Source organism: Anopheles cruzii, chromosome 2 (assembly GCF_943734635.1).
Source record: "Anopheles cruzii chromosome 2, idAnoCruzAS_RS32_06, whole genome shotgun sequence".
NCBI classification, from domain to species: Eukaryota; Metazoa; Arthropoda; class Insecta; order Diptera; family Culicidae; genus Anopheles; species Anopheles cruzii.
Genome location: NC_069144.1, coordinates 17587468 through 17600805, shown reverse-complemented (window position 1 = coordinate 17600805; position 13338 = coordinate 17587468). Strand labels below are relative to the sequence as shown.

At 51.2% G+C, this 13338-nt stretch overlaps 1 protein-coding gene across 1 annotated transcript in view; it reads right to left on the bottom strand.

The window, feature by feature from the left end:
• Window positions 1-10558, bottom strand: part of LOC128278567 (protein O-mannosyl-transferase TMTC1-like) — a 59217-nt gene extending 48659 nt beyond the window's left edge. The window contains exon 1 of the mRNA XM_053017296.1: window positions 9729-10558. Within this exon, the coding sequence (XP_052873256.1) occupies window positions 9729-10558 (830 nt within the window). The remainder of the gene's footprint in view (window positions 1-9728) is intronic.
• Window positions 10559-13338: the final 2780 nt, after the last annotated feature.

Here is a 13338-nt window from a genome sequence, read left to right as displayed (position 1 = left end):
GCTTCTTGCTGAATTCAATGCCTTGTTTTTGTGTCCTGCTTCTTATCGCGCTGTTCTACGCGCTGGCGATTATAACAAAACTGCACAACGTCCGCAACGGCAGGTCCTGTCCATAGATTGCCTTCACGAACCGAGCCAACCGCGAGGGACGCGTTTCTTTCCGCGTTTGCGTGGTGCGCGAAGACGCAAAACTGCGCCCCGACATGCAATGACTAATTTTACTGCCAGTGGTAATGCGATAAATAAATTATTCGCTTCGATACGCGGCACGGAATGGAAACGCCTGGTGCTCCACGTTTCACCGTTCGGTGGAGGCGCCTGGTGGGCCACAGATACAAACGAGCGCCCGGCGCCCCTCGAATTGAGCGCCAACAAGGAACCGTGTTCCCATTGTTCCGTGCTCCTATCTCTTACGCTACGGATGGTATAGCAAAAACCAAAGAAAAGCAGTGCCTTTGCTAAGTGAAACCCGGAACAGCCAGAACGCACACAAATCACGCGTAGAACGCACACAAAAGATCATGTTTGCCGGTTTCGAAAACGGCCCAACCGACCAAAAAAAGGCGCGCGGAAAGGATAGTTCTCGGCCCTCGTTAGGCCATCCTTCCGATCGACAGGTAACCGTCGTCGTCGTCGTCGCCGTGGCCGCCGGGTGGAAAACTCGTGTGCTCTTGTCTCAAAGCGTGGCTGTGCTTAGTTTTGCAACACACAGCCGGAGCTCCCGGAGGGTGTACCGCACATCCACAACTAACCACCAAAACCGAGAAACCAAGAGCGATGCGATGGAGCACTCCGTCAACAAACAAACTACCGAAACGGATGCTCCAGGAGCGGTGAAATGTGACTGGAATAAAATGGCAAACAACGGATGACAGAATAAATAATCGCAACGAACTAAATTCCGAGCAAACACGCAGCCGTGCAGCCGTGGAGCGGGCGAAAGGGAGGTCTTAGCAACCGGAACTCAAACACAACGCCGGAATGCGAGTGGATCGCGTCGCAACCAGCAAGGACCACCCATCCACGAGCCGATTCTCGCCGCGAACGGGACAATCACTGTGTGCTAAATCATCGGACTGGCCAGCGCCAAGTAGTGTACCGGAAGGCAACACAGTAAGCCCTCGCGAACCTACTGGGCCACTCGGATCGTCACAAAAGGACACACGCGCCATTACGAAAGATAGGAACTTCGACCGAGAACAAAAACAGGGAGCGCAAAAGCTAACCAAAACACACACCGGAAACCCCTTTCGGAATGTAACGACCAGGACCACGCCGGACCGGATAGCGAGAATCTCTCCGATCGGTCCCGGAAAACGGGATGTTGAGTCCGGACGTGATGAAAAGTAATGGAAAATAAATTTCCACCGCTCCACCGCGTGGCAGAGGCCAATCTATCAGATCTAGCTGGATCTAATGAATTGGTTCCTGCGCGACAGATCGATCTCTCCCGGTCGCGCTCCCGGAAGTGGAGCACTGCCCGATACAACGCCCGGGGACTGTGCACGGTCGCACCAAGGCGAACGAAGATTAAATAAAATAAACTTAGTTTAACTTCAAAGTTCAACTATGTCTGCCGCCTCCGGTGGCACCGCCCTCCGACCCGCTGTTGCCTTGTTGTTGATTTAGTTGACAATGTTTACGTCCAAACTGTGTGGCAATCGTTCGTCCGTTCGGAAGCGAGACCTCGATCTGACGAGCGTCGGTGATGGTTGGTGAAGGACGATCCGCCCCGGGGCATTCGGTGCAATTTGGTGGCAATCACCAGAACTCACCCAGACTATTGAAAGAGAGACAGACAGAGAGAAAGAGAGAGAGAAAGAGAGAGAACCATCGGCAAACCGAAGCGATTCATCAACCCCGGAAGTGCTGCTTATTATTGTTTGTTTACTACCTTTGCGCGAAAGTTTATTGGGAAAGTTTTTGGCCCCCCCCTTGGCCGGGCCCATCCCTCGCGGGTCCAGCACGGCCTGTGGTGCACTCTGGTACTCTTGGCTACCCTCTCGACTTTTCGCTTCGTTCAAAGGGAAGTTTTTAAAAGAAATGCTTAAATCTTTCCACGGTGAATCCCGGCCCAGCCCAACCCAGTTTATGGCTCCGTGGCGCTTTATGACGGTTTGGTGGCCGGGTGGTGTGTGTGGCGGTCGGTTTCGATGCGGAAATCTATTGCTTCGCCCCACTTTCCGCGAAGTTTACGGGCTGCTCCCGTGGTCGGGAGTTGCGGAACCTTTTTTTTTGGGGGCTTAGCATTGTGCTCGAGTGCGCTCGAGTCGAGACCGAAACGAACCACGAATGAGGCAAGTTTTGTGGAACGGAGCACGCGGAACGACATTTTAAAACACTCACAGCACGGCCAAGGGATGTTCGTTTCGGAATCGAAATCGAGCCGCGCCAATCCCGTTATTTCATACTCTCATTTTCTATCTAGTCTCCGGAACCGGAAACTTACCGAATACCCGCACACACACACAGACACACACAGACACACTATTTTTATGAACGCTACGAGTTCCGGTTACTATCGTTGAAGTATCATCAAATCCGGGCCCCTCTGGCCGGGGCATAAAAGCAGAAATCGAATTCCCATAACAGTCCCCGACAGCCCGCCCGGTGCCCGGTGGGGTGGCAGCCAAAGACGCTGCCTGGCCCCGGGGTTTCAGCGTATGCAAATGATCCAAATGGAAACCCGGGTTTTTATTTGACAATTCACCGACCGGCCCCGGGGCGCGATACCTTCGATACCGGTGCCCATCACGGCGGTTCCCCTGGTGAGTCCGACCGTCCGACTCCGGTTCGTGTTTTGATGTCGTTGTCGTCGGGCCGGGCACAAAAAACCCATCGCACCGAAACAAACCCATAATAATCAATGCCATGTCGTCGTCGTCGTTCGAGTTGGTCTCCCCTAGCGCAACGATGGTACTTCCCAAAACTTCCCACAGCCCACCGTCCGGGAAGGGTCGGCCCGGGAGCTACGAGGACCGAAGGGAACCAAACCCCAGGAATCATCAAGTAATCGAATCGGTATTCATTTCTCGCTCTCGTTCGCTATCTCTTCACCGGGGCCGTTCCCGGAACTTTGGGGTTGAAAGTTTCTGAAGACGAGCAGCATTCGAAGCCGAACTCCGCCGGGCCGCCGGGGGCTATGGCTGCGCGGCACTGCGGGTTGACAGTCGATATGTCGGCGAACCAAGTCGGCTGCAGTTCTGCAGTGCCCGATGGCTTAGCACTGCGGGTCCTGGGGTGAAGTTCCGCTCCGCTTCACCGGGCATTCGCTGCAGCTGGTAACAGCATTAAGCTGTCCGTAATAGTATCATCTTGAGAGCATTATTAAGCTCGTGGAAAATTGCATTCTGCCGCACAGGGAGCCCCGGAGTGGGCCCCGGAGTGCGGGGTGTCAGAGTCCGGTCCTCGAGTTGGGGGACATAAAAATGATGCCACCGCCACGGCCGGGTGGGAGTTTGGCTCAGGCTTAGAACAAAGATATGTTGGACGCGTTCGTATGGGGCTCCGGCTCAGGATGGCCCGGGATCAGCAACACACCATCAACCGGTTAGTGCGGATCTTACGACATACTGCGCCACTGCGCTCCCTAACGTTCGGTTGGTCGGTCGGCCGAAAGCCAAAGAATGAAATAACGGGGACAGATTTTCAATTTACATTAGAATTTCAAATGCCTTCAATAAATCATCACACACACACGCACACACACACGAACGCAGGGCTCCGGGAAACCCCTTCGGGAGCCGCGTCATCGCAGCGTTGACCGGGAAGACCGGAAAAGCCGATCCAACAACCGATACATCACCCGGGCGGAGCGACCCGATAGACGACGACCCGGATCAGGATGTGCTTCGCAAGGAGCGTCGGAGAAAACCCATTTCCGGTAACGAGCAGGCGAGCAGGTGATGGCCATCCCCGGGACGCCAGGCGAGAATGGCACGTGGATCGATTTTCAATCGATCATCAGGACACATCCGGGCACTGCGGGCCGAACACATCAAGCTTCGATGCGAGAGAGGGCAGAGGCGCAAAAGCATAAAAGCAACCCTTAAAACCGGCCAGAAATTGCAGCGCTCGAGGCACCCAACGCACCCACGCGTGCGCGTGTGTGTGTGTGTGCGAGAGGTCCCTCCCCAAGTGATCGCCATCGGGGATCACCCTCTTAAACGAGGCCATCAATAAGCGAACGGGATGACATAAATATGGACACTTTCATTGCTCTCGCCGCTCAGGGCGCGCCACTTTAGGGGCTCTCCTGCACTGCATCGCCCGCAAGAGTCCCCCCCCCCCAAACCGGACCTTGTGGGTTTTTTCTTCCTTTTTCACTCCTTAAAAGCAGTTTGTATGGGGCAGGTTTTATTGAGTGGTTCACTTCTCGACATCACCCTACGAAGACATCCCCGCGAGAGAAACAGTGAGAGAGAACGAGGAAGTTCGTAAAAAAGGGTTTTCGTCCTGATCATAAAATAAGAGGTCTGAGGTCAGCTACTGTAGGGCGCGCGAGAGAGCGAGACCGTTATGGTCATTGAGAGGACCACAGTTGGTAGGCACATTTTATTGACATTTATCAACCGATGATTTGATGAATGTAATTAAGAGCCAGTCGCCAGCAGTAAAGGGCTGCTGGAGTTGAGGGATTAAATAATTACCTCCACCCGAAAGCCTCGGTGCTTTAATACCGAGTGACGGCTTTGCGTTGGGTTCTTTCCGTGGTACGATTTAAAATCTCGGGCTTTTATTTCCCCTGAACTGTTTTATTCCTTTTAAATGACGCATATTAAAATCCGACGGAAGCTGAATCTGTTTCTTCTCCATGGCTTTTTCCATAAAGAGTTCCCATAAAGTTCTTAACCAGAGGGAGCTATCATTATCGCTGGACGTTGAATAACTATAAGGTTCGCAGAAATCTATGTTTTTTAATACGCTTCAACTCGAATATGTACAATTTAATCGACGCCTATGCACATACGTTTATGCTTTAAAAGATTTGTCAAAGTATCATAAATCATTGATGAAAGAATTTAGAATCCCCCATAAGCGCTCTCTCTTTAGCGATAGAGTCTGTTTAAGATAACACGCAACCAACACTTTCGAGGACCAACACTTTCGAGGGCAACTCGGGCGCTGGCTTAAGACTCCGAGGCTTAAGTTTTTTCGCTTATAATATTTTTGAATATACTCCCAATTGGTTTACTGAACGAAGGGTGATGTAAATATAAATAAAGTTCCAAAACCCTGCCATTAAATCCCAAAAATTGTCGCAGTTTTTACTGGAAACCAACACATCAATACGACAGAACTTTGCGATGCACCTAATGATAGCGAGGACCACATTTGGTTCGATGATTCACACGCAGCGGCCAACACTTGCCACGAATCGCGAATGTCAAAATGTCGAAAATATAAATTACTTTCGCCACCAGTTCCGCAGTTTCCGGCTCCCATAATCAGATACCCAAACCGCACGCAGCACTTTCAACATAATTTTCCACTGCACACACACACAAACACAGTTCCGGGCCACCAATGGTGGCCAATTTTTCGAGCCATTCGCCATTTCTGATATCGCTACGGTTTTCACTTTCCACATTCGGCAGCATAAATCGGCGGTGGGTGGTGGGCCGCGTGCATGGCATCGCACCTTTTCGCATAATTTCGGTCGTCCCGCTGCGGCCGGCCGGACGGCGAAAAGTGGCATTAATATTCACCCGCACGCAACTGCAGCACGCAGCGCTTTCGGGAGCCCCCCAAGCCGGGACTCGTCGTTGTCGACCAAAATCCCGCCGAAATACGAGACACTGTTGGTGCTCTTTCATGCATATTTATAAATTATGCGCAAATTTCAAACAAACCACTCCGAGAGCGAGGTGAAAAGGCCATGGCACAGCCGTTAAAGCGGAGTGTCCTGTCTGGACCCGTCAGTGTGGGTGTCCGTTTTTCCGGCGAACGAATCGTTTGATGCGCCGGTCCATTGTCACAGCAGAAGTGACATGGTGCCCAGGGCGAGTTCAGTGCCCCAAACTCTGAGAAAACCCCCGTCCGGAAAATGGCTAGCCCGTTTTCTGAGATCCGGATAGGTCGCGCGGACGGGTCGGTTTCTAGGTAATTAAACCAACCCGCGGCACGTACGCCAGCTTTATGAAGTCCCACCTTAAAGGTCCCTCGAGATCCTGCGTTCGCTCACATTCTTTCACTTGCTGCCAGGAGAACTCCGGCCAAGTTACGACCGAGTGAAATAAGATCGGCCAGTGTCTGCAACGGAGTCCTTTGCACGCCCCGAAAGGGTACGGTTTTAATGATCTACATCGCGGCTGTTGCCAGTGCTGCACCACTTTGGAGCAGGCCATCGGCCGCTTTGCCGATTTTGATGAAAGTAATAGTTCTTTTATTAGGTCCCGAGCCCCGAAAACTCATAATCCAATTACCAGCCATACCAGCGCAGCCCTTCGTGCTTAATCTCCTCGGCGACGGCCCGTTGCCGGTATGCTGTAATTAAATTCGAGCGGCGAGAGTTTGTGGCTTTTCGAGGCTTTTCCGGTGTGAGCTTATTGGATTTGGCACTCACTCTCGGCCCACGCCCGGCGGGCAAGGAAAGTTTTCAAACCGAACTAGCAAGCTTTGTTCTAATTAATTTCCTATTTTTTCCAATGTCCTCCCCAACGAACGTGTCACGAACAGAGCATTGCGTGTGTGTGTGTGTGTGTGTGTGTGTGTTTGTGATAAGCACACGAAATTAGTTGTGCTTTTCCTTCGGTTCGATGAAAATAATGAAATTAGCTTTCGCCGTGTATCGATCCGAAGAAACTATTACGGTCGCCCCCACCTGAAAGGACATCCTTTATCGATGCAGAGACCTCGTTAGGTTCGTGATGCTTGGACCCCGGGTCTGATGGATTTATGGTAAACATTATGCTCTGCCATTTTTCCCATTTCTTATTATCCCATCCCACCTCGACACGTCCGCCTGAACAGCTCCGCCCGATGTGGTAGTAAAAGGCTCACATGCGACCCGGACCCACCCGCAGACCACTTCACAGTCGGGTTCGGGTCGGGACGTGCCTTCGTCTAGCGGCATCGTCGTCGCCGTCGTCGTCAGGCAAACACAGCCAGCTTCTGCACCTTTTCGCAATTCACATACCCTAAGCCCTGGCGGCAAAAGGGACTAAAAGGCAGCGGGACGGCAAAAGAAACTGCATATGTCGACACCATCGGCGCACCAATGGAACCCACCCGGAGGAGTGTTCGACCGGATCGATCGATGAAGTGAGCGAAAGTGTGTGGCGAACGGAACGTCGCTTATCCTTGCACTTGGTAAGCAAGCGCAGCCCTTGCAGCGACCCGGAAGCGAGAAAGTGAGTCCCGGAGCGTACCGCAATCAGATCACATCCCATCGAAAACCGGCTGTCGAGTGCGTGCGCGTGTGTGCGTGTTGGAGTCCCCGGGACACATTTCTGTCCGGGACCGGGACACATTCCTGTCCGAAGGCTCGATGCACACGCAAATGGTCAAATGGTTCATAAAAATGTTTACTTATTTGTCAAGGATATTCGCCCGCTGCTTGCGAATGATTGGCCCGCTCCGGGGAGGCTCTCGCCAGATCCGGTGGCCGCACATGGTTATGTCGGGCTGTGACCACGTAGCCATCTTTACAGCTACAGTACCCTGGGTGCCCAGACACCGGGTGATGTTGTTACCGTTCAACCAATGGAATGGAGATCTGATTCAGTGAGGAATGTTGTTCATTTCTCAAGCAACCACACGAACAATACGCTAGGTTTTCAATCATTTCCCGGAAGAAGACCAACGCCCTAACGATGAAGTCAAGCAGATGATCGTTCGGTTGCAATTGGCCAGACTGGAGTGAAGGCTTCCCAACACGTGCGTTCGCATACGCTCAATAAAATAATAACATGACTAATAAATATTGAGCCTCTCGGATGAGTATGTAAACTTTAGGTTTACGCTCGGTATAAATCACAACTTAGAGCATCAACTAGCAGCATTCAGAACTGCATACGATTGGACACTCTGTCATTGTCTTTGTTTCGTCAACAATTTGTTATCATTTATTCACCAAACATAGCCATTATTGAGCCATATAATCCCCAAAGTTCAGCCAAAAATCGAATGTTGGTCGAGAGTCATGGCTGATTGGGCGAGTCAAACAACGAACGATGCAATCAATAATGTACCCATTTTCCATCGTGCTAATGACCTCTCGAAATGATTGAATGAGATTAAAAAGGTCCGCAGAATTTAGAATCAAATGTAAACGTTTGGTATATATAGCATGGATTTTCCTTAAGAAGTTTGATAGAAGAGAACTGTTACAATCACTCTGTCGAAATGAGAAGCGAAGCATGAATCCTAAAATAAAGGGTCTCTTTTATCTTCCATCGAATTCCATTTCGTGGAAGCGTCTCTTAGGTCCGGTGTGATCTTAGGTCCATCCTGATTTAGAAACCATCATCAAATAACATCTAATAAAGATTATTAATCTTCTCAAAAAAGCAATTAACTAGCATCGATTTACAAATATGCCATAATACTAAGAAACGGAGGTAGTTTATTCCATATGTCATACACTGCACCGTACCGAATGCATTCCGGCCAACTTCGTGGGCTTTTGACGAGTAGGAATTGGCGCGTCGTTAAAAATTATAGCTCTACTCCGGCAAATAGTACCTGCATTGTTGTTCATGTAGATTAATATGTTATTGAATTGGCAATACTGAATGTTTGAGCTCGTCTTTCAAAGCTTTGAAAACTTTGAATTACTTATCAGAGAATCTTTTCATTATGTATGACATTGGCTAATTATGTTTCTTTTTAATTACCGTTTCAGACGTAGCGCAATTGTTGTAGGGACGCAAAGACCATACATTTCCTTCTTGCATTTGACAGCAGATGGTGCTCGAAAAACGGCTCGAAAGCGCCCCCTACAACTGAGCGCCTTAGAATGCCGGGCTTTAAGATGACCCCCTACCATTCGTCCTAGTCACCAACGCCTTTTAAGCGATTAAAACTTTCCTTTTCTCTATTCTCAAAACAACAATCTGGCTTAAGATTATGCGCACCGAGGCAAGAAGCAAAACAAAACACGCCAAACACTAGCAAACAAAAACATTGTCACAAACTCCGAAGCAACTATCCGTTCCCGGTACAACTTCGGCTCCTGGAGTTTTGGACGCAAAAAAAAACAGAGACATAAATGCCGTCACCGCCGCCGTCGCAGGCGATGGCGACGGTGTCAAGAGTGTTTGATAAATGACGCCCGAGGTCAAACCAGCGTTGGAACGTTCCTTTTCTTGTTGCTGCCACCAGCGAGGAGTCTCCGTCCCCGGTTTCAGAGGGAAAAGCAGAGCACAGGCACACCTTCTTCATCGTGGGCCTTTTTCGAAAGCGAAAGCGGAAATACCGTTTGATCTTTTCCGTCCCGCACCAAATGGCTGATGGCCCTCCGGACTGCGCTTTCCGGCCCTTTTTTGGGCCGGGAGAATCCTCGGGAGAATCCCTTCAAGTGTTTTCAATTTTTTCCTCTTCTTTTATTTCTCGCGCCCGTTTTCGTTGGGTGGAAAACTTTGACCCGACTCACGCCCGACTGAGAGCGGCAGTGAGAGGTGGCAGTGGGGGCCTCTAAAGTTTTCCCGGGCACCCCAGGGAGCGATGCTCGACGCGCGTCAACGGTCGAGGCCGGGTCGCCGGCAGAAATAATTAATCAAACTTACCGAAACGTCAGCGTGGTCAGCGGTCGGTATGATTTATGGCTGCCGAGATCGGCCATCGGCGTGCCCCAGAAGTCGTTGCGGAACACCTGGGCGACCGGGCTCAGGCCGAGCACGTCCTTGTTGAGCGTGATGGCCGGCACGTCGTCGTGCACGAAGTCACCGTGGATGCCGTTCAGATAGCAGAGGGCCGCAATTAGCCCGACGACCGGGTACATGGCCCACGACTGCTGGCCGCTGCCGCCGCCGACGCCACCGGCCCTGTCGCCCCGCTCGATGTCCTTCGTGGCCGTTGTCGTCGCCGTCGTCGTAGTGACCGCAACCTCCTTGGTGGGCGAGCGTTTCGTCGGACCGGATGCGCACTCCGCACACCAATGATGATGATGATGATGATGATGCTGCTGTTGCCGGTAATGCTGGTGATTATTTTGTTGCTGGTGGTGGTTGTTATTAAGCGCATCTTCAATTTGCGCTGCATTTTCTGAGGCACTCAACGACGACGACGGTGACGGTGATTTTAAAATGGAGGATATCGAGCAGCACCGTTGGCACGGAAAGGACTGTGACGAAGCGTGAAATGCGACCGATGATGATGATGATGATGATGAGGATGATGATGCGGAGGAGGTCGAGGTCGCTGATGAGGATGATAATCGCACGGTGGCCGCCGACGATGACGTGGCCATACACGAGAGGCAGAGCGAGCCGACGGCCGTCGGCGGGTGTAAGTGGCCATCGATGCTCCGGGCTCCGGGACCGGGCTCCCAGCGGGATCCACCGGGACGGCCCCGGCCGACCGACTGACTGTACACGATCGTTACACGGCGCGTCATTTTCCCCTCCCACCCAACACCCACCGCCTCGTTTTCCCGTTTTCACCACACGCGCGGAGCGGATTTTCTTTTTTTTCTTTCTTCGCCTCACTTCTTTCTCTATTTTTCTTCCTTTCGGCTCACAATTTTCGGGAAACTTTGCACATTTTGCTCCCGATCTGGCCCCCGGCGTGTGGCCCGGTACGGGAAATGGCAATTTATTATTAATTTTCACGCCCCACGGAGCCGCTTTACTTTGGCGCGCGCTTTTCTGGAGCAATTTCGGGCGCAATTTTTCAACACTTCACTGCGATGCACTTCCCTCGGTGCGAAGCTGGCTCGGGCCTGGTTGGAACACAAAGAAGAGGCTGGAAGGTTAGAGGGAGACGCTACGGGACAGTAAAAGGAAAGCAACGGAATACGGTGTACGAGCTGAGATTGAAACGCAATGGCTACTGTGGCCGAATAACCACATTAGGGCGTTGGTCGCCCATTTTGACACTTGTCGAAGAAACAATCGACGCCACTGTGGCACGCCTACTGTGCACAATTGCACTGACAGGATACGGTGCTGACCACCACCAGATTCGATACGACGCGACCCGGAAGCAAGACAGAAAGCGATAAGAAAACTCCTTCGAGTTGACCACAGTCCGTTTGGCCCTGTTTGGCCCTCTTTGGTCCCTATCGATCAGAGAAGTGCCGAGTTCCGATTCCGTTTGCCTCTCATTTCCTGACCGGCCAGCCAGTATGCACACACACCTGCCAGCCAGCACATATGCACACACACACACACATGGGTCCTGGGGGTCACTTTCGAGACGTTGTTCCGGTGCCGGAAACGGAGCCGGAGATGGATATCAGAACGAGTGAGAGGCTCACAACCGGAACCGGGCGCCGGTTCCGCTTGGCTTTTGACGGTTCTGGGAGGCCGGCAGGGTACCCATCCCATTCATCATTAATGGCAGCTTGGTAGGGAGGGTGGCCCTGGGAGGGCTTGGAGAAGAAGTCCTTCGAGGGTTTCTCTTCACTTCGCTTCGCGTTTCCAACGACGTGTCGCTGTCGAGGAAGGAAGAAATCGCACCACGTGCCGACTGCCGGCTGGAAGCAGTTCTTTCAACATCTCTGTCCAACACACACACACGCGCGCGGGGGCGTGCTTGCACTTTCCTCTGTTTAGGGTCCTTTCGTCCAGGCCTTCGCCCTGGACCTCCGGAGGTTGAGTTGATTTTTCCACATTTAGCGGTGCCGAGCCGTATCCTATCGGGCCGCCTGTCCGTTGGCCCCCGAAGGAAAACTCTGTGAACGAGACGCACACACGGACAAAGAAACAGTATTAGTACGCAGCCACCATCAGAGTGGGAATGGAGAGAGTCTGTTCGTTGAGGTGACCTGTGCCTGGCGCCCTTGGGCTGGCCGGCAACTCGATGGCAAGTGTTTTGATTTATTCACCGGCCCCCGCCATATTTTCGCTATCACTTATCAGCACACATACACACCGGCACACACAGCCCGACCACGCATCGTTCGGCCCTTTCCCAAGCCATTGTTCGATTGCACTTTGCCCTCTTCGCGAAGTTCTGTTCCTTGTTCAGTTTCCCCAAAAAAACAAAATTCGGATGCCTTGTGGCGCCGGCGGTTGGGAAAAGCGGTGTTTCCCGCAAGATTTCCCAGCATCCTTACTCAAACCACCCCACTCGGTTGGTGGGCGGAAGTGAATGAAAAAATAAATTCTTTATTTCATTAGAGAGCCAGATTCGCCCCGAGTTAGTTTATTGGGCCGCGCGAAGCGCAGAATGCTGGCGAATTTTCTTTCCACCGAAATGATGTAATAAAACACAATATTAGCTTGTTGTTTGCGTGTTTCTTAACACACACCCTGAGGAAGAGAAAGAGAGGGACAAAAGTGGCACCGAATCCCTGGAACAGGTGGGGCGGTGTGAATTGCGGTGCGGAAAATGGTTCGCACCGTGGTCAAGTTGATGATTTTCCGTGCCGTTGGGAGTTTTTCCGTTGCTTTTCGTGCCACCGCGGGAAACTCGTTTCTAAATAAATGATAAAACAATATGATGCCTGCCCTAGGCCGGCCGGAATGGTAATTTACTCGCAGGCGCGGCACATGATTATGCATATTAAAAGACGCGAAACGCGCTATGCGATCGCAATGCGTAATGTTTTCTGGGACTAGAGCGCCGAAGAATGGAAATCTGGGAAAACGCAGGAACATCGACGATGCTCCTCCGAGCAAACGAGGGACCCACCCGAGTGGGCCGATTAAACATTTAGGAATGCTCGAATGAATTCCATCGACCGCTGGATTCGTTGTTGGGGCCAATTTTTGCGGGGCCACAGCACATTTCTCGCGCTGTTTTGGGAAGAACACACGCACAACGAAACGCCTCGCTGGGAATTCTAAATTCTTCGTATTTCATTAGTACCTCGGTAATTTGGAGGAAATTCAATAAAGAAAATATTTGATCAAACCATTGTGGAAGGTTTTTACTTATGCAAAACGTACGGAATACTTAAATCACCAACAATTAATTCTTTGCGCTCGAGTAATACCGTGGTTGGGATGTGACGGAAACTTTCTTTCGGGGTATTAGGAAAAACCAAGAAAAAAACTTGCCAAGCTAGGTTTTGTTTTTAACTACTTGTGTAGCAACTGAAAAGCATCATGTGCAATTCCGGAGAAACCTGACAAGATGGAAATTGCTTATATATTGCTAGATATATGCTGCTATATATAAGAAACCGATAATGGTTTACTCTGGCCATATCACAGCTAGAACCTGACTCGA